This window comes from Ornithorhynchus anatinus, chromosome 16 (genome assembly GCF_004115215.2).
Source record: "Ornithorhynchus anatinus isolate Pmale09 chromosome 16, mOrnAna1.pri.v4, whole genome shotgun sequence".
Lineage (NCBI taxonomy): Eukaryota > Metazoa > Chordata > Mammalia > Monotremata > Ornithorhynchidae > Ornithorhynchus > Ornithorhynchus anatinus.
Window position 1 is genome coordinate 42299818 of NC_041743.1, and position 21295 is coordinate 42321112.

Sequence of the window (21295 nt, forward strand, 5' to 3'; positions counted from 1 at the left end):
CCTGATGATCTTGTATCCACCCCAGTACTTAGTACAGTGCCTGACACATAGTAAGCGTTTAACAAATACCGTGATGGTGATTATTGTAAATAATAATATTAACAATATTACAATTACCATTATTATTATTATTGTTGTAATAATATTAACAATATTACTATTAAGGACTCAAGGTCTCATCCCAACTCCCTCTCTTGTCTGCTGTGTGACTTTGGGCAAGCCACTTCACTACTCTATATCTCAGTTCCCTCATCTGTAAAATGGGCATTAAAATGGTGAGCCCCATGTGGGACGTGTACTGTGTCTAACCCGATGGTCTTGTTTCTATCCCAGCGCTTAGTACAGTGCCTGGCATATAGTAAACCCTTAACAAATGCCATAAAAAATCCCGAGCTCTCTGTGGTGCATCAATTTATAAATGCTCAATAAACACTCAGTAAATGCTCAGTAAACCAGCACAACCAGCACTCAGTGGTCCTTCAGGAACAGCTTTCCTTCCCAGAGTAATCCGGATCCATATCGTCATCTCACATGGGCCCAGGCCCTCTGTGCAAGCAGGTCCTGGTTTCTTCCAGGACAATCACTCACTGTTTTTTATTGAGCACTTACTATGTGCAGAGCACTCTACTAAGCACTTGGGAGAGTTCAGTACAACAGAATTAGAAGTCATGTTCCCTGCTCATAACAAGGTTACAGTCAAACACCAAGGAGAGAAAGGAGGAAGCTGCAAGGCACATTTGTAATCCAGTTTTCAAGAATAAGTAGTGAAAAACGCGCGGCTCCCATCCCGGAAAGATCCCAAATCGGCTGAGCTATCCAAGGATTTGAATGACAGCTTCTCTCTCCAAGGTGGGCCCGGTGGAGCGGCCGGGTGATGGAGCTCAGCGGTTGAGCTCTGGACCGTAAGCTCACCGTGGGCAGGGAACGTTATATTGTCCTCTCCCGGGCGTTTAGTACAGTGCTCTGCGCTCAGTAAATACCGTTGATCGAGTGACTGATGGAACTCCCTGGGCAGAAGTGGCATCCGTGCATTTGTTCCCAGTTCCACCCAGTCTTTCACTGCTCAGTCCATCAGTATTTTTTAGCGAGCACCCACCGTGTGCTGACCACTGTTCTGAGCCTTGGAAGAGTGCAATCAGGGCAGAAGATCAGTCAGTTGACCAGTTGTATATGAGTGCATACTGTGTGCAGAGCACTGTACTAAGCACTTGGAGGAGGACAGTACAACAGAATTGGTAGACACGTTCCCTGCCTACAGTGAGCTTACAGTCTAGAGAGGGAGAGATCTGATCTCAGCCCTCAAGATGCTCCGTGCCTTTCTTGCCTCCCAACTGGATTTGTTTGCAAAACCTCCGTGCCCATCTCAGAACCACCGTCCTCGCTTGCCACTCGGCTCTGGCCCACGTACTCCTTGAGGTGCCATCTTTTCATTTTGGATGTGGTAGCAGAAAGGGGGCAGGGATTTTCATGGGGGACATGTCAGAAGGCCATCATTTTGGATCTTTTAATAATATGGGTATTTGCTAAGCACTTACTGTGTGCCAGGCACTGTACAGAGCGCTGGGTGGATACAAGCAAATCAGGTTGGACACAGTCCCTGTCCCACGGGGGCTCGCTGTCTCGATCCCCATTTTCCAGATGAGGTATCTGAGGCACAGAGAAGTAAAGTGACTTGCCCGAAGTCACACAGCAGATACATGGTGGAGCGGCATTAGAATTCGTGACCTGACTCTCGGGCCTGTGTTCTCTCCATTAGGCCATACCGCTTCTCCCAAAGCTCCCACGCGGCGCTCGGCACCCCACAGATGCTCTTAAATGCTTCACCGCTTCATCTTTACAAGAAAATTCTAGAATGCGATTGGTATTCTGTGAAACTTCCCTCCATGTGTTGAGGGTAGGGTTTCCGCCCACACGGAGACGCAGGAAGATAGGTCCGCTTGTTGGCCTGCCTTTTTTCTGCTCAGCAAATACCTCCCTCCCCGCTTGGCAAACCCTCCGGAGCTTGGCAAATAGAGCCGGCACGGTGCCCCTTCCCGGCAGATGAGAAGCAGAGCGGGGCCCATAGAGTCAACAGCAGAGGCTTTGTGCTCACACAGTGGACCGGCTTCTCCTCCGGAGGACGGAGAGAGAGAAGGGTGCGGGGTCCGGGGGAGATTGGAGGGGGCTCCTCTGCCTCTCGGGGACCCGCGGGCGAGACGCTAAGAGAGTTAGACTGAAGGAAGCTCCTGGAATCTAGGAGGAAGGGCCGAAGTGGCAGGTGGCGGGATTTGGGACTTGGGCACAGCTGGCCAGGGTGGAGACGGGCAGGGAGCCTCTGGCAGAAATTGGGGTTGGGACATCCGGCTAACTAGGGGAACAAAATCAATCCATCACTCAGATTTATTGAGCGCTTAGCAGGTGTGGAGTACTGTACTAAACGCTAGAGAAGCTTCACGGCGTAGTGGATACAGCACAGGCCTGGGAGTCAGAAGGTCATGGGTTCTAATGCCGCTCCACCCCATATCTGCTGTGTGACCTAGGGCAAGTCAGTTTACTTCACTGGGCCTCAGTTACCTCACCTGGAAAATGGGGATTGAGACTGTGAACCCCATGTGGGACGGGGACCCTGTCCAACTCGATTTGCTTGTAATAATGTTGGTATTTGTTAAGCGCTTACTATGTGCAGAGCACTGTTCTGAGCGCTGGGGGAGATACAGGATAATCAGGTCGTCCCACGTGAGGCTCACAGTTAATCCCCATTTTACAGATGAGGTAACTGAGGCACAGAGAAGTTAAGTGACTTGCCCACAGTCACACAGCTGACAAGTAGCAGAGCCAGGAGTCCAACTCATGACCTCTGACTCCGAAGCTCAGGTTCTTTACACTGAGCCACGCTGCTTGTATCTACCTCAGGGCTTAGTACAGTGCCTGGAACATAGTAAGCGTTTAACAAATACCATACTTATTAATTATTACTGGGAGAGTACGATATAACAGAGCTGGGAGACACACTCCCCGCCCCCGCCCACAACGAGCTTACGGTCTCGAGGGTCGAGGAAAGTCAAACAGGAAATGAAGATGGGGCGGAGAGGTGGAAAAATGAATGAAAGGAAAGATCCGAGGTGCTTTAGTTCAACATATTCAATTCAGTTGTATTGATTGAGCGCTTACTGTTTGCAAAGCACTGTACTAAGTGCTTGGCAACGTACAAAATAACATTACACGGACACATTCTTTGCCCACGGTGAGCTTACAGTCAAGAGACCATTTTTTTGGGGGGGCGGGGGGGTGGCGTGGGGAACGACCTGGAGGTATTGCCGGGGAGGGAGGAAGCCTTATCCAGGTTGGTGCCGGTATGTTTTCGTTGATGATGCCAAGAGGTGACAGTCCAAGCCTACAGGACTGATGGACCCTTGTCCAACCAAGCTACGGAGGGGGGCATTGGGATGGGGCGGCTCAGGCTTTGCACAGGAAATTCACTTTGTAATGATAATTGAGGTATTTGTTAAGCACTTACCATGTGGCAAGCCCTGTAAACTAAGCGCTGAGATAGATGCAAGATAATCAGGTCAGACGTAGTCCCTGTCCCACATGGGACTCATAGTCTGAGGGAGGGAGAACAGGTATCGAATCCCTATTATACAGAGGAGAAAACAGAGGCCCCAAGAGGTCAGTTGACTTCCCGAAGTCACCCAGCGAGTGAGGGCCAGAGCTGGGATTTGAACTCAGGCCCTCTGACTCCCAGGCTCGGGATCTTCCCATCAGGCCTTGCTGCTTCTCTTCAGACTCTGAGGTAGAGTCGGAAATGGTTTGACCCTGCGATTCACGCCATCTCCAGCCTCGCACTTCTCCGGGGTGTGTGACCGGGTGTTGCGGGTGCTTACTTGCCTTTTTTCTCTTTTAAAAAAAAAAAAAAACTTAGGGTGGCAAATTGCACTCCTGATTGAAATGTCTCCTGCTCCCCCTCTCGCTTGGGAGGGGCAGCCCCGGAGAGTTTCGGTTCAGTCTTTTTGCACAGCCATATCTGGCCATTTCCAAATTTTTTTTTTAATGGTATTTAAGCGCTTACTATGTGCCGGGCACTGTACTGAGCTCTGGGATAGATACAAGATAATCAGGTTGGACACAGTCCATGTTCCACGAGGGGCTCACAGTCTCAATCCCCATTTTACAGACGAGGAACCTGAGGCACTGAGAGGTTAAGTGACTTGCCCAAGGTCACATAGACAAGTGGTGGAGCCAGAATTAGAGCCCACGACCTCTGACTCCCAAGCCTGCGCGCTTTCCACTAGGCCACACTGCTTTTCAATGGATTGGGATTTCTGATGAATGTGAGATGAAGGGTTTTCATCCATCTGCCATCAATCAATCAGTGGTATTTACTGAACGTTAACTTTGTGCAGAACGCAAGGAAGCGGGCAGTACAACAAAGTTGGAAACACATTCCCTGCCCACAAGAAGCTTACATCAGTTCCCGTTCTCTCTCCGGCCTGGACCGGAAGCCCCGTGTGGGGCAGGGACTGTGTTCGACTTGATCATCTTGTGTCTGCTCCAGCGTTTAGTATAGTGTCTAATGTAAAGGAACTGCTGACCAAATACAACTGTCATCATCAAGTGTTGTTTCGGCCAAACTTCTTGTTTGGTTTTCTTCCCCCTCTTGTTTCTTTCTCTGACCCGAGGGAATCCAATTTAAGGGGCAGGCGAGCTGCGTTTTGGTCTTGAGAACAACCCTGTCACAAACCCGAGAGAGCGGCAGTTCCGGTGTTTTTGTTTCCGAGTTGACTGGGGCCTTTCCCGAGGTCTGACCATGTGTGCGTGCATGAGGGATGCGTGAGAGAGAAGCAGCAAGGCATAGTGGATAGGTGCGGGCGTGGGAGGCAGAAGGTTATGGGTTCTAATCCCATCTCCACCACTTGTCTGCTGTGCGACTTCGGACAAGTCATTTCACTTCTCTGGGCCTCAGTTACCTCGTCTGTAAAATGAGGATTGAGACTGCGAGCTCCACGTGGGATGGGGACTGCGGCCATCCAACACAATTTGTTTATATCCGCTCCAGCGCTTAGTACGGCGCCTGGCGCATAGGAAGCGCTTAACGAATACCGTAGTCATTTATTATTTTTGCATCCATGGAGAGGTCTAATCGGGCCTGCACTCCCGGCTCACGCGATCCAAACGGCCCAGCCGGCGTCTGGAGCTATGTTGCCGGCCTGCGTCTGCGTTCCTCCGAACGACAGAACCCGGGGCCGTCGGCGAGGTTGCCGGAGCCCTGACACGGCAGGTTTCTCCATCTGTGCGCAGGCAGAGACAACTGGAAGAAATCCTGGTCCTGGCCAAAGAATTCCACGAGACGACCGAACCCATTTCTGACTTCCTGTCCGTCACCGAGAAGAAACTCGCCAACTCAGAGCCCGTCGGCACCCAGACGGCCAAAATCCAACAACAGATCGTGCGCCACAAGGTAAGGAGGTTCCTCGACGAGCGTCAGAAATGCTAGGAGCGAGAGCAGCCTGCAGGGCCGGACGCTGCCGGACGATTTAGAGGATCCGCTTGGTGAGATGTTGGTCCCAGGGGCTTTCCTGCCCCTCAGACGACAGAAAAGTTCTCGCGTACTTGGAACGAAAGAGAAGGGAGAGAGCAAAAGGTTATCTCATCGTTCTTAAATGTTGCCTTTGATTTATGCCCTCTCGTGGGTGGTGATTTGTTTTATTTATTTATTTATTTCTTCTACTACCGTTTCGTTATTTAAGTTATTCATTATTCATGCACGTTTTCATTTTTGCCTTTTGTTCTCATTCATTTTCGTTTCTGTTGTCCGTCTTCCTTCACCCCCTCCTTCCCTTCCCCTCCGACCGGATTTCCAGGCCTTAGAGGACGAAGTAGAGAGCCGGGCCGCGGGGGTGCAGCTGGCGGTCGGCGTCGGCCGCTCGCTCTCCTCCCTGACCGGTCCGACCGAACGGGGCGCCCTGGCCGAGCGGCTGGACGCGCTGCAGGCCCGCTACCGGGAGGTCCGGGAGCGGTGCGGCCGCAGGGCGGCCCTCCTCGGGCAGGCGCTCTGTGACGCCCGGCTGTTTGGGGACGGAGAGGTGGCGGTGCTCAACTGGCTGGCCGAGGTTGAGGACAAGCTGGGCTCGGTGTCGGTTAAGGATTACAAACGGGACGTCCTGCAGAAGCAGCACGCCGACCAGCTGGTATTGCTCCCGTTTGGGTCTCTCCTCTCCCCGGGGCGGGGATCGGTCCGGTCCGGCCGGCCTCTCCTGGGCGCCGAGGGGGTCGGCGGGTGGGCGCGGCCATCCGGGGTTCCGAGAGCGAGGCCGAGCTTCGTCTGCCGCGGGTCTGGCGGTCGGACCGACTCGCTCTGGGGAGACGGTCCGAGTTGAGTCGGATTCAGGTCGGCCAACCAGTCCACCCCCCTAAAGGTGGGAATGCCGGGTGGAATTGGGCGGGCGGCAGTGCGGGCGGCGGTGATTTTGTTCGGGTCGCTGGGCTAGCCTTGGTCTGAGCCAATCTGGGCTCCGGGGAGCTGGCAGGATCGGCTTTCTGCCGGGTCCGGATCCTTTGTCGGCAGTCTCCTGCCTGGGGGTGAAACCCTGACTGCCTCTCGGTGTCAATAATGATAATACCAATGATAATAGTAATGGTACTTAATAATAATCACGATGGTATTTGTTAAGCGCTTACTGTCTGTCGAGCACTGTTCTAAGCGCTGGGGTAGATAGAAGTTAATGGGGTTGGACACAGTCTCTGTCCCACGTGGGGCTCCCAGTCTTAATCCTCATTGTACAGATGAGCTAACTGAGTCCCAGAGAAGTTAGGCGACTTGCCCAAGGTCACCCAGCAGGCATGTAGTAGAGCTGAATTAGATTCCAGGTCCTTCTGGCAGAGCTGGGATTAGATTCCCGGTCCTTCTGGCTCCTGAGCCAGCTCTGGATAACAGCAGGCGTAGCGCTGGCATGTCCCCCTCTAGACTGTAAAGCAGCTCGTGGGCAGGGGATGTGTCTACCGACTCTCTCGTTTCATAGTCTCCCAAGTGCTTAGTATAGTGCTGTGCATACAGTGAGCGCTCAATAGATACCATCGAACGATCCGCTGAGTGCCTGCAGTCAGTAAGTTCTTGGGAGGCCGTGTGGACTACTGGAGAGACCACGGACCTGGGTGCCAGAACACCCGGGTTCTAATCCTGACTCCACCGCTCACCTGCTCTGTGATGTTGGGCAAGTCACTTCACTTCTCTGGACCTCAGTTTCCTAATCCGTGAAATGGGGATCCGATACCTGTTCTCCCTCCCACTTTGACTCTGAGCCCCCTGTAGGACAGGGACCATGGCTGGTCTGATTGTATCACATCTACCCCGGAACTTAGCACAATGTTTGGCACATAGTAGGTGCTGTACAAATACACAGTTAAGATTATTGCCAAAGAAGCACAAAATCATATTCCCCACCCCGAGGAGTTTCCATTCTAGTCTAGGACATTTTTGCTGAATTCCAGTTCAGCCTTCCTCTTTAGAAAGTGCAGGTTGGAGTTCGGGGAAGGCAGAGTTCCTTTGTTTCATAGATTAGCCACCAAGCAGTAGTGGCTACAACAGGCCTTCCTGATCGTTCATTCCTAGAGTGACCAAGGGAAATTAGCCAAAGGCACCCAAAAATCTCTTCCCGGCCAACTTTATGCTGGTTTAGGTGGTCTTTACCTAGGGTGGGAACTCTTTCCCCATAGGCCTGGTTTCCCCCCACCCACATTCATCTCCCTCCTGAGCCGAGCCCTCCGTGGAAGGGTGACGTGAGTTCTCCTTGCTTGTTTTCAGGCTTTAAATGAGGAGATTGTGAATCGGAAGAAGAATGTAGACCAGGCCATTAAGAATGGACAAGCTCTTCTGAAGCAAACCACAGGTATCCCGGGCGAGCAAAGCCTCTCACCTCCCCGGGTGGAAAAGTAATCGCCCGGCGGCCCCCCCGCATCCGGCGGGAGCCATTTTCCCCCACCCCGCCGCCGGAGGAGACGGGGGCCTGTTGACCCCGTGGCCCGACTTCCTGTGAAGCCTCTCGGGATACTGTGAGGCTCCGTTGTCTCCCACGAATCTGGTTGTGGATGTTGATGGTGGATACTCATTCTTGCCCCGGGCGGGGATCTTGACCCCAGTCATTCCCAGAGTCGCTTCGGCATCCCTCCCTCCCGCGCCGTTCCACTCTGAACTCGCGGACCTCGGAAAGGGGACTGACTTCCTTCCGGAGAGGGATGGGCTCTCCCCGACCGTGGGAAGGGGGCGGCAGCCAAAGGAGAGGCTGGGGTCGGCTCTTGACGAGGAGGTAGGGGCTGAGGAGGTTGCGGTTCTTCCTCGGGGGGCTCGGCTGCCCGGGTGTGCATTTCTCCACGCTACGCCCCTCCCGCCCCGGCAAACCGGAGCACTAACGGACTCACCATCTTCTCCCAGGGGAAGAGGTGCTGCTCATCCAGGAGAAGCTGGACGGCATCAAGACCCGCTACGCGGACATCACGGCCACCAGCTCCAAGGCTCTCCGGACTTTAGAGCAGGCCCGGCAGCTGGCCACCAAGTTCCAAGCCACCCACGAGGAGCTGACCGGCTGGATGAACACGGTGGCGGACGAGCTGGCGGCCAGCGGGGGGCAGTCGCCCACGGGGGAGCAGATACCCCAGTTCCAGCAGCGGCAGAAGGTGAGGCGCCTCCCCGACCCCAACCCCGGACCCCGTGCCGCACTCCGTCTGGACGGGAGAATCCATCCCGATGGACTGCGGTTGAGGGCGGGAGCGGCCGGTTCTGGTCCCGGTTCTGCCGCCCCCTCTGGAGGTGGGGATACATTGGGCCCAACGGAGTTCATCTCGGCCCCTCTTCCACCTGCCGGGGTCAGGAGGTTGGGTGAAGTCGTGTGAGCGAGGCTTGGGGAGGTTTCTGAAAGATTAAGGGAAGTAGTGTGGCCTGGTGGAAAAAGCCAGGCCCTGGGAATCAGAAGACTTGGGTTCTATTCCCAGCTCTGGCAATTGCTTACTCTGTGACCTTGGACAAGTCACTGTACTTTCTCTGGGCCTCAGTTTCCTCAGCTGCAAAATGGGGATTCAGTACCTGTTCTCTAGCCTATTAAGATTGCGAGCCCCTTGTTAGACGGGGACTGTGTCCAGCCTGATTAACTTGTACCTACCCCAGTGCTCAGAACGGTGCCTGACACATAAGCACTTACACAGCATGCAGTAAAGAGCATCCCGAGGAGCCCTTTGGAGCACTTCTGGGGCACGAGGCCCGGATCTAGGCACTGGAAAATAAGCCGGTCTCTCCCATCCAAGGGCTCCTGGTCTAACAGGGGAGACGAGTCAGAGGTGCAGTAATGTAGACTGAGGTAGAGGGAAGAGGTGGATTGGATCAAACTGGAGTGTTTTTGCACGATACTGCGAGATGTCAGTGACATCACTCGTATCGGAACGGGGCGAGGGCAGCGGGGAGCCAGCACCCCACCCCACAGCCTGGAATCTTGGGGGACCCCAGCTTTCAGGGGTTTGCATGGGTGGAGAGGAGCCTCTTCACAGATCGCCAGAGGGCCGGGGGTCCCTCCCCGTGGACGAGCCTTTACGGGTTGTCCCGGGGGGTTGGGAACCCTGTCACGGAGCCCCCTCTGACCTGTCCGCCAGCCCCATCCCTTCTTGGACCTCTCTCTCTGGCCTGGAACCTTGTGCCAGGGTTTCAACTGAATAACAGCTGACTGTCAAAAAGAAAAAAAAACGAGGTTGGTAAGTCACTGCTAATCTTACAGGAGGAAAGAGGTTAGAACACTGCCAGGATCTGGAACAGAGAAAACACCCCCACCTCCCCCGTGGAAGTGTTAATTTGGTTTTATTTAGCACTTTCTGACCTGGAAACACATTCTTTCTCTCTCTGTCTCTCTGTCTGTCTCTCTGTCTCTGTCTCCCTCCCTTCCCGTCCCCCACCAGGAACTGAAGAAGGAAGTAATGGAGCACCGGCTGGTATTGGACACGGTCAACGAGGTGAGCCGGGCCCTCCTGGAACTGGTGCCGTGGCGAGCCCGGGAGGGCCTGGATAAGCTGGTCTCGGAGGCCAACGAGCAGTACAAAGCGGTCAGCGACACCATTAGCCAGAGGGTGGATGAAATCGACGCGGCCATCCAGCGGTCCCAGCAGGTAAGGTCGGTGCCGGGCTCCCGTGCGGGGGCTACAGGGGCAGGCCAGAGCTGCGAGAGCTTCACGGCTCACCCTCGGACCAGCGTGAGCTGAAGCTCTGGCCGTCATCGTCACCCGCGCAACCAGTGACCTTTCGGGCTGGGCGGGGCCTGAGCCGGGCTTTGGTGGAAAGCACTGGGAGGGAGCTGGACCACGTGGGACAGGCCGGGCTACCCTTTGGTGAGACGCAGGGTCAGAGAGAAGCAGCCGAGGTCTCTTCCCATGCAGGTCAGAAACACGTGCGCCCACACACCCCCTTCTGTGATTACTGCTGAGGAGAATCTCATACTATTAATTAGAGTAGAAAAGAAAATAATGGTATTTGTTAAGTGCTTACTGCGTGGCAGGCACTGTACAAGCAAATCGAGTTGGACACAGCCTCGAGCCCCATTTTCCAGATGAGGGAACTGAAGCTCAGAGAGGTGAAGTGCCAGGCACTGTTCTAAGCACTGGGGAAGATACAAGATAATCGGGTCGGACACAGTCCCTGTGCCACATAAGGTGCAGAGTCTTGATCCCCATTTTACAGATGAGGTAACTGAGGCACAGAGACTTTAAGTGACTTGCGCAAGGTCACCCAGCAGACGAGTGGTAGAGCCGGAATTAGAACCCAGGTCCTTCTGACTCCCAAGCCCGGGCTCTATCCGGTAGACCACACTGCTTCTCTAGCTTACGGTCTGGCGGGGAGGAGTCCACGTCCCCCTCACTCTGAATCCCCGCCGACTGGGGTCCCCCCCCAGGAGGACTTGTCGGTTACAAGATAGCGTGCCCCTGGGCTCTCGTGGGCATGGCGGGCAAGCACGCAGGGGTGGCAGATCTAGCCCCGACTAACACAGCCTTCTCGTCTTCCCCCTCCCGCCCCGCCGGAACCCTCCGGCCTCCCAACTAGTACGAGCAAGCTGCCGACGCCGAGCTGGCCTGGGTGGCGGAGACCAAGCGGAAACTGGCGGCCCTCGGCCCAATCCGCCTGGAACAGGATCAGACCACGGCCCAGCTGCAGGTCCAGAAGGTACGTGCGGGCCGCGAGCGCTCTCGGGCTCCGGGCCCAGACGCCCCAGCCCTCCCCGCCCCGCCCCGTCGTAGCTCACGGCAGTAGGGGAGCCAGCCGGTGACCTGGGAGCCGATTGGCGGGCGGACTAGCGAGGCACGAATCCACTGGCCGGAGCGCTTGGGAGGATTGACGGCGGGCTTTAGTAAGTTCTTACTCTGAGCCAAACACCGTGCTAAGAGCTGGGGTGGGCAGATCATCAGATCATACCCCAGCTCCTGCCGAATGTGGGGTTCGTAGACTAAGAGGGAGGGAGAGCATGTATATTAGCCTCATCTTACAGATGAGGAAACCAAGGCCCAGACAGGTTAAGTGACTTGCCCGAGGTCACACAGCAGATGTGGTAGAGTGAGACTAGAACCCGAATCCCCTGACTCCCAGCTCCGCCTCTTACCACGAGGCCATGGCGTCTCATGGACAGAGGACAACCTGGGCTGTTCCAGGACTGGAGGATCTGATTTACTCAGAATAATAACAACAATGATAATAATGGTATTTGTTAAGCGTTTATTTTGTGCCAAGCACTGTTTTAAGCACTGGGGTAGATACAAGTTATTCAGGTTGGACACCATCCCAGTCCCACATGGAACTCAGTCTTAATCTTCATTTTACAGATGAGGTAACTGAGGCCCAGAGAAGTTAAATGATTTACCCAAGGTCACACAGGAGACGTGGCGCAGCTGGGATTAGAACCCAGGTCCTTCTGACTCCCAGGCCCGGGCTCTGTCCACTAAGCCGCGCTGCTTCCCTGAAGTGTAGCGCACCCTCATCGCCCACTCCTGAAGGCCTTTGGGGTGGGGAGCTGTGGGGGATGTTCCCACCTGGGAGGGTTCAGAAAGGAGAGGAGTGTGGTGGGAGGTGAGTGGAGGATTTGGGCGGCAGGAGATGCCTCTGTCAGCCTGGCCAAACTCTGAACCGAACGCTCCTTTCTGTAGGCTTTCTCTATCGACATCATCCGCCACAAAGATTCCATGGACGAGCTTTTCAGTCAGCGGGATGAAATCTTCGGGACGTGTGGGGAGGAACAGAAGGCGATGTTACAGGTGGGTCCCTGCTCTGGAGTCCGCCGCCTTCCCGGGAGAGCCCGGGGCGTGGGCCGGCAGGTCTCGGAGTAGGCATCCTCCAGGACATGGTAGTAATAATAATAATAATAATAATAATAATGAGTACAGTATCTGTCAAGTCCTTAATTCAGAACTCTGCACCGAGTAAGTGCTTAATAAATGCTAGTACCGCTATCCATCCATCGGTGGAATTTATTGCATGCTGACTGTGTGCAGAACACTGTACTGAGTGCTTGGGAGAATGCAGTACAACAGAATTGGCAGACACGATCCCTGCCCTTAACCAGCTTACGGTCTAGAGTACCCAAACGGACGCGTGGATCCCAAGACCGGGGAGAGGCCGAGCTCGAGCCTGCACGTTTCGGCCCTTTGAGTCCCGCCGTAGCCGGCCATGGCTCCCCGGCTCCGGGCCCCGGGGCGAGTGTCCGACTGTCCGCTCCCTCTCTCGGCCGCAGGAGAAAACAGAGTCGCTGGTGCAGCAGTACGAGGCGGTCAGCCAGCTGAACTCGGAGCGCTACGCCCGGCTGGAGCGGGCTCAGGTCCTGGTCAACCAGTTCTGGGAGACCCACGAGGAGCTCGACCCCTGGATCCAGGAAACGCAGACCCTCATCGCCCAACTGCCTCCTCCGGCTATCGATCACGAGCAACTCAAACAGCAGCAGGAGGACATGAGGGTAAGGAGAGCCACACGACCCTGTTTTTTTTTTTTTTGCTTTTTTATGGCATTTGTTAAGTACTTATGTGCCGGGCATTGTACTAAGCGTTGGGGTAGATCCAGACTAATCAGGTCTGACATGGGGCTCACAGTATTAATCCCCATTTTACAGATGAGGGAACTGTGGTGCGGAGAAGTTAAATGACTTGTCTAAGGTCACACAGCAGACCAGCAGCAGAGCTGGAATTAGACGCCAGGTCCTTCAGTCGGTCATATTTATCGAGCGCCTATTGTGTTTAGAGCACTAAACTGAGTGTTTGGGAGAATATAGTACAGTAATAAAAAAAGCACACTGCCAGGCCCATCCACTAGGCCATGCTGCTTCATCCAGGAAAAGCCCCCAGCCTGGTGTCTGGCCCCCTCCTCCCATTCCCCATCCACCTCTTCCCTTCCCTCTCCTGTCCCTTCTATCCATCAGTAGTATTTATTGAGCCCCTACTGTTTGCAGAGCACTGTACTAGGTGCTTGTCCTCTAATTGGGTGGAGTCTAGGGGTCTTCGTGCAGCAGTTCCCAGAAGCACTAGGTTACCACCGTCCCCGGTCAGCGCCCTGGCCCCGGGCGAACCGAAGGCCGGCCGTATGGTGGCTGGTACCGTCCGTTAAGCGACAGGTCGTTGTCGTAGGGCTGGTCCACTAATTCCTTTCCCCTGTCCAGCAACTGAGGGAGTCGATCGCCGAGCACAAGCCTCACATCGATAAGCTTCTCAAGATCGGTCCCCAGCTGAAGGAGCTGAACCCCGAGGAAGGGGAAATGGTGCAAGAGCGGTACCGGGCGGCCGAAGCCGTGTACGCCCGAATCAAAGAGGAGGTGCGCCTGAGGGCCCTGGCCCTGGACGAGGCGGTTTCCCAGTCGGCCCAGGTACGTCCCTCCCTCTTCGGGGCTTGGCCTTTCCAGCAGCCGGTGCTCCCGGGCGGATGCGTCCGGGAGGCAGAGACAGAGCGGTCGGCCCCGCGCTATTCGCTTTTGGCGGACGGAGGGTGGCCGTCCCTGCGGGTCCCTTGGAAGAGGGCCGGGTGGGCGGCAGCTGCCCCACATGGGGGGAGAAGAGGGCAGGACGGGGGATCCCAGAGCAGACTTGTAGGGGAGCCTCTGGGCCCCCCGGGAGACCCCAGCCACTCCCAAGTCCCAAGCTTGGAAAGCACAGGTCACACAGAAACTGGGCGGACGAAGGACCCGGAAGGACACAGCCAGAGAGGGCGAGGGGGAGGGAGGGGGAACCCAAAGGCCTGGGAAGACCCCCACAAACACTTCCCGCAGTTTCAAGTGGAGCATGCAACCCCATATGTTGGAACTAATATTTTTATTGTGAGTGGTGTATATATATACATATATATATATATCTCGTCCCGTCTGGGTATTTTATTCTCCCGTTTGGTCATTTCTCTTGGTTGGTTCTCGTACTAACTCAAGTTTTTCCCCCTCACCTCCCGCCCCATCTCTCACTCACATTGTGGAATGTGTCACTGTGTGTATTGCTGCCCGTTCCTGTCTTCCCCACATCGTCACATTTCATTGTTGTGTTGACTGCGCCCCCCATCGCAGATCGCAGAGGTAAGGCTGTCACCCATGAGCCAGTCATTTCCATCCTCCCTCCTCGGGGTGGGCGGTGGCTTCCCCGCCCCCGGCCCACCTTCACCGTCAGCTCTCTCTTTCTGGGACAGTAATGTCCGGGGGGAGATGGGCTGTAATGAAAAGTCGTCGTTAGTAAAGAAGGATGGTGGTCTCGGAGACAGCTGGGGCCCGGCGCTCCAGAAACCTCATTTTCGAACGGACGGTTTCAGGGTTGAGGCGGGGCAGGGAGCTAAGTGGGATTCTCCTTACTCACAGGATTCTGGAGCCAGAACATACTTTTAATAATAATAATAATAATAATATTAATAATGGTAGTATTTGTTAAGCGCTTAATATGTGTCAAGCACTGTTCTAAGCGCTGGGATAGATATAGGCTGATCAGTTTGGACACAGTCCCTGTTCCACGTGGAGCTCACGGTCTTCATCCCCATTTTAAAGTTGAGGTAACCGAAGCACAGAAAACCTGTGACTTACCCAAGTCACACAGCAGACAAGTGGCGGAGCCGGGATTAGAACTCAGGTCCTCCTGACTCCCAGGCCCGTGCTCTGTCCGCGGTCAGGGTGCAGTTTGTTTCTTTAAAATCAGTCCTTTCTCTCTCTCCCAAATACATGAAAACCACGGCGGTTTGGGAGAGAGGGTGTGGGCAAGCGGGCGGACACCTCCCCGAGAAAGTAATAATAATAATAATGATAGTATTTGTTAAGTGCTTACTAGGTGCCAAACACTGTTCTAAGCACTGAGCACTGTTCTAAATAGCTCAGGCGGCCCCTCCGGCCTCCTTCCCATATGTTGGAGTGTTCCGACTCCCCAGCCCCCACCACTTCCCCTCTGCCCGTGCTCAGGTCCCTCTGCCCGCGTTGAGACGTGAGTCCTTCCACCCCCGGCTCTCCCTCCTGAGAGTCCCTCCTCAGCCCGCACGGCCAGCGCCGTGCGTCTCACCTGTACAAGTCTGGTTGTGGCCGACCCCTGTCGCCCCCCAGCGCGTACCCGCTGGCCCTGAACTCATCCCCATCCCGTGGTCCCGTTGTGTCAGGGTAGGAAAAGGAGACCAGATTCCTAGCCCTCGCCAAAAGAGTGCTAAAATGCCTGGGATTCCTTTCGAAAAATCCAAGGGGACAGAGGTCGAGGCCAGAGCTCAGAGGAGTTTTTAAAGAAATGTAATCAATCAGTCGGTCGTATTTATTGAGCGCTTACTGTGTTCAGAGCATTGTAGTAAGCCCTCGGGGGAGAACTATATGAGACACATTCCCCGCCCACAACGAGCTTACAGTCTAGAGCTCACATAAACTGCGGTCTGGGGGTTGATGGCCGGGGTGGACAGCCTGTGGCCCGAGACCGGAGCCCGGCTGGACCGACCGATCAGGGCCCACCCCGCGCCGGCCAAGCCTCTGCTCAGTCCAGTTCCTCACCCTGCCCCTTGGGTTTTTCAAGTGCGCAGGTTGTCCCGGGGGAGTCTGGGTCAGGCGGCCGGGGAGGTGGGGGCAGCGGTAAGGGGCTCAGAGGCTCACGGACCCTCCCCCTTCAGTTCCACGACAAGATCGAGCCCATGTTGGAGACCCTGGAGAACCTCTCCTCCCGCCTGCGGGTGCCCCCGCTCATCCCAGCCGAAGTGGAGAAGATCCGGGAGTGCATCGGTGACAATAAGAACGCCACCGTGGAGTTGGAGAAGCTGCAGCCGTCCTTCGGGGCCCTGAAGCGCCGCGGCGAGGAGCTGATCGGGCGCTCGCAGGGACCCGACAAGGATCTGGCCGCCAAAGGTGCTCTTCCGATCGATTTATCGATCAGCCAATAGTTGGCATTATCGTGTGCCGAGTACTGTACTAACCGCCTGGGAGGGTTCGATACAAGTGAGTTGGTAGACACGAGACCTGCCCTCGAGGAGCTTGCGGTCTAGTCAGGCAATCAGTGGTATTTATTGAGCGCTTACCTTGTGCAGAGCACTGTCCTAACCGCCCGGGAGGGTTTGATACAATAAAATTGGTAGACACTCTCCCTGCCCTCAAGGAGCTTGTGTGCAGAGCATTGTACTAAGCGCTTGGGAGAGTACAAATACAACAGAATTAGCAGACAAGTTCCCTGCCCATAAAAACTTTATGGTCTAGAGGGGCAGATGGACAGGAAAGTGATGGTCTTTCACTTGTCTGCTCTGGGACCTTGGCCAAGTCACTTCACTTCTCTAGGCCTGAATTACCTCATCCTTCAAATGAGGATTAAGACCGTGAACTCCACAAAAGATAATAATAATAACGATGATGGTTTTTGCTAAGCGCTTGCTTTGTGCCAAGCACTCTTCTAAGCACTGGGATAGATAGAAGGTAACCAGGTTGTCCCAGGTGGGGCTCACAGTCTTAATCCCCATTTTACAGATGAGGTAACTGTGGCACAGAGTGGCTTGCCCCGGGTCACACAGCAGGCGAGTGGCGGGGCCGGGATTAGAACCCATGTCCTCTGACTACCGAGCCCGGGCTCGCTGCTTTGGGATGTGGGCTGCGTCTAACCCGATCAACTTGAATCTACCCCAGAGCTTAGTACCGTGATCGCAACATAGTAAGCGCTTAACAAATACCATTAAAGTAGGTTCTTCCTTCTTTTTCTAAAGTGCTCAGTATGCGTCAAGCCCTGTTCTAAACACTGGGGTAGAGAGAAGTTAATCAGGTTGGACACAGTCCCTGTCCCTCAGGGGACTCATGGTCTAAGTAGGAGGGAGAATGGGTATCGAATGCTTACGGTACAGTTGAGGAAACTGAGGCCCAGAGAATTTAAGTGACATGCCCAAGGTCTCACAGCAAGCAAGTGGTTGAGCAGGGATTAGAACCCAGGTGCTCCGACTCGCGGGCCCGGGCTCTTTCCACTAGGCCACACCGCTTCTTGAGGCCCATTTTCGATAGCCATAGCTGCTTGCTGTTCTGGTGGGCTCGGCTAATGGACGTAATTAGGGTCGAACGGTGGTCAGTCGGCGAGGTGGCCACCTAACCCACGAGTCCTCGCTCTCCTCCTCCCCCTCTCAGAAATCCAGGATAAGTTGGACCAGATGGTCTTTTTCTGGGAGGACATCAAAGCTCGGGCCGAAGAACGCGAAATGAAATTCCTGGACGTTCTGGAGCTGGCCGAGAAGTTCTGGTTCGACATGGCCGCCCTCCTGGCCACCATCCGGGACACCCAGGACATCGTCCACGACCTGGAGAGCCCCGGCATCGACCCGTCAATCATCAAGCAGCAGGTGGAGGCTGCCGAGGTGAGGCCTGCGGGGGGGGGACGGGGTCGGTCGTATCTGAGCGTCACCTGGGTCGGTTGGCTACGAGCGAGATCTGACGAGCACGTCCGTCCCGTGCAGACAATCAAAGAGGAAACGGACGGCCTGCACGAGGAACTCGAGTTCATCCGCATCCTGGGAGCGGATCTCATTTTTGCCTGCGGTGAAACAGAAAAGCCGGAAGTGAAAAAAAGCATCGACGAGGTATCGGGGCCGGGTCGGGGTGCCGGGGAGTGGCAGAAACCTTGGGGGAAAAGGCCTGTGCCGTCGTGGGCGAAAGGACTGAGGAAATGGCGTCTTGCAGATGAATAATGCGTGGGAGAATCTAAGCAAGATGTGGAAGGAGAGGCTGGAGCGACTGGAGGAGGCCATGCAGGCTGCCGTGCAGTACCAAGATGCCCTGCAGGTAAGACGCAAAGTGGGCCGGCCTTACCCGGGACCTCTCGGTTCTGGATCGCTTCTGTGGGAAAAGTCAGTGGTTTTTTTTCCAGTCCAGGGAAGACGCTGGATAAAGACATCTGGTCAGGCAGTTGGGTTTTTGCACCCATCTCAGACTAGGGCGATTGAAGGAGTCCTCGTCACACAACCACCTGCCATTTTAGTTTCCCCTGCCCCTCTGCAGAGGTTGACAGAGATTGATGTCTCTGGTCCAGGAAACTCGCCAGCTTGCGGGGCCAGTGGCCGAGGCGGGTGCGGGAGCAGTCTTGCAGATGAGAATGACCCCCCCCCGCCATCCCCCCAGCCTCCGGCACCCTCAGGAAGTGAGCACCGGGGGCTTATGCCTCGGGACCCCGACTCTCATTCGGATTCTTGCCTCCCAAGATAATGGTCTGAGTTAAGCCTCCCCGGCACGGAACCTCCCATTCCATTCACGTTGTGCTTGGGTTTGCTGCCTCCTTTGGGCTTGCTTGGCCTGGCTACAGATCCAGCTCCTCCTCCCATCCCTCCATCCCCCCGTCCCCTCATCCTCCTGCCCTTTCGCCTGGTGCAGACGCTGGACACTGACATTCCTAACTGCCGTGGGGTCTTTTTTTCAGTCCATGTTCGACTGGCTGGACAACACTGTGATCAAACTCTGCAACATGCCGCCTGTTGGCACGGACCTCAACACTGTCAAAGAGCAGCTGAATGAAATGAAGGTAAGCCCGGGTAGGGAAGAGTCCCGGCTTGGGGACGGGGACGGGGGGCTCTCGGCCGACGGAGGTTCAGCCGGGAGCCAGTACCTCGGTCTCACGGCTGCCGACTTTTGTTCCCGGCAGGAGTTTAAGACGGAAGTGTACCAGCAACAGATCGAGATGGAGAAGCTGAACCACCAGGGCGAGCTCATGTTGAAGAAAGCCACCGATGAGACGGACCGGGACATCATCCGCGAGCCCCTGACGGAGCTCAAACACCTGTGGGAGAACCTGGGGGAGAAGATCACGGGAAGACAGGTAACGGGGGAGAAGGCAGGACGCTCCAGAGGGAGAGGCCGGGTCCGGACAGTAGGCCCCCATCCCCTAACCCTCTCTCTGGGTTTCCCCCTCCTAACGGGGGGTCCTCCGCTTTCCCTTGGTCAGCACAAGCTGGAAGGGGCCCTGCTGGCCCTCGGTCAGTTCCAACACGCCTTGGAGGAGCTGATGGGCTGGCTGACACATACCGAAGAGCTGTTAGACGCCCAGAGACCCATCAACGGGGACCCCAAGGTCATAGAAGTGGAGCTAGCGAAGCACCATGTAAGTCGTCCCATGCCGGAAGCCCCACCGGCCCCCCGAGCAGCTTCGGCCCGGCGGCCGGGGTTCCCCCAGGAAGCGCGGGCCGGCCCGGGTCGCCGAGACGGGAGTGAGATCGGATGCGGCCGGCGAGCCCCGCTACCGAGTCTAATGTCCGCCCACGTGGCTTTCGGCAGGTTCTAAAGAATGACGTCCTAGCCCACCAGGCCACGGTGGAAACGGTAAACAAGGCTGGCAACGAACTCCTGGAGTCCAGCGCCGGGGATGACGCCAGCAGCCTGAGGACCCGCTTGGAGACCATGAACCAGTGCTGGGAGTCGGTGCTGCAGAAAACGGAGGAGCGAGAGCAGCAGCTGCAGTCAACGCTCCAGCAGGTGGGGGCCCGAGGGGCCAGGCCGGGACGAGATTCCTTGCCTCACCGGACAGGGTGGCCCCGAAACACCCCGTGACAGAGACGGCACCCGAGCCCTCGAGGGCGAGCTGCTTTTTTTAAAAATGGTATTTGTTATGCGCTTACTATGTGCCAGGCACTGTACTGAGTGCTGGGGTAGATACAAACTAATGGAGTTGGACACAGTCCATGCCCCAGATGGGGCTCACAATCTTAATCCCCAGATGAGGTCACAGAGAAGAAGTAAAGTGATTTGTCCAATGTCACACCGCAGTCAAGTGGTGGATCTGGGATTAGAACTCAGGTCCTTCTGATTCCCAGGCCTGAGCTCTGTCTACTAGGCCACGCTGCTCTTCTTCCTGAGTAAGAGAGACATTTAGTCTGCGCCGTTTGACGGAGGAGCCCCTGGTTTGTTCGGTGCTTTTCCCTCAGAGAGGATGGAAATTCCAGGAACCAGTTAACGGGGGGATACAAGGGCCCTCCGACCCAGAACTGGACCCCACCCTCCCTGCTGGACTGTAACCCCGGAGTCAGAAATGGCATCTTCTGGGCCGACCGACCAACCTGTCTGTGTGGGGATGGGCAAGTGTCGGAACTTTGAAGGTCTCCTGACTCACCGTCTCTCTCCTGTGTGACAGGCCCAAGGTTTTCACAGTGAAATCGAAGACTTCCTCTTGGAGTTGACGCGGATGGAGAACCAGCTGTCGGCATCTAAACCCACGGGAGGACTGCCAGAGACGGCCCGGGAGCAACTGGACGCTCACCTGGTAAAACCTCCACGGTCGTCAACCCTGGCATCAGGATGTGTGACCCTTGTCGAGGCGGGTGGTGCTGAGGCCTTGCAGAGGGACACTTGCCCGGGGCCAGTAACAGTGTAGAGCGGGCCGGCATTAAAAGAGGAAAGGCTGGTAGGGGTTTTCAACTTCCTTCAAGTTCACAATGGAAACGGTCCTGCGCTGACCTGGGACACACCGGCCCACTTCCTGCCTTCTCTTCGTCTCTCGTCCCAGGAGACGTTCGGCTCCACCCTCTGCGCGAGTATCTGAAGGGAGCCTCTGTCCCCGGGGTTGCTAGGCCGTCGTTTGATATGCAGCCAAGTCTCTGCATATCCCTTAGACTCAAGGCTCTCTGGGGCCAGGCATAAGAGTCTAACCACTGCACCGTACTCTCCTGACCCTAATAATAATAAATAAAATAATCACTGTGGAATGGTAGTCCCCTGTAGACTGTACATTCGTTGTGGGCAGGGAACGTGTCTACCAACTCCACTGTATTGTCCTCTCTCAACCGCTTCGTACAGCGCTCTACACATAGTCAGTGCTCAGTAAACAACCGTTGATATTTGTTAGTGCTTACTATGTGCGAAGCACTGTACTA

At 55.4% G+C, this 21295-nt stretch overlaps 1 protein-coding gene across 1 annotated transcript in view; it reads left to right on the top strand.

The window, feature by feature from the left end:
- MACF1 (microtubule actin crosslinking factor 1) overlaps positions 1 to 21295 on the top strand; it is a 291335-nt gene that overhangs the window by 243979 nt on the left and 26061 nt on the right. The window contains 19 exon segments of the mRNA XM_029080290.1: positions 5278 to 5437; positions 5841 to 6167; positions 7781 to 7865; positions 8408 to 8649; positions 9916 to 10122; positions 11051 to 11170; positions 12145 to 12252; positions 12729 to 12947; positions 13644 to 13847; positions 14532 to 14540; positions 16088 to 16319; positions 17571 to 17797; positions 17897 to 18019; positions 18120 to 18221; positions 18853 to 18954; positions 19075 to 19248; positions 19375 to 19530; positions 19704 to 19901; positions 20557 to 20685. Of these exon segments, the coding sequence (XP_028936123.1) occupies positions 5278 to 5437; positions 5841 to 6167; positions 7781 to 7865; positions 8408 to 8649; positions 9916 to 10122; positions 11051 to 11170; positions 12145 to 12252; positions 12729 to 12947; positions 13644 to 13847; positions 14532 to 14540; positions 16088 to 16319; positions 17571 to 17797; positions 17897 to 18019; positions 18120 to 18221; positions 18853 to 18954; positions 19075 to 19248; positions 19375 to 19530; positions 19704 to 19901; positions 20557 to 20685 (3124 nt within the window).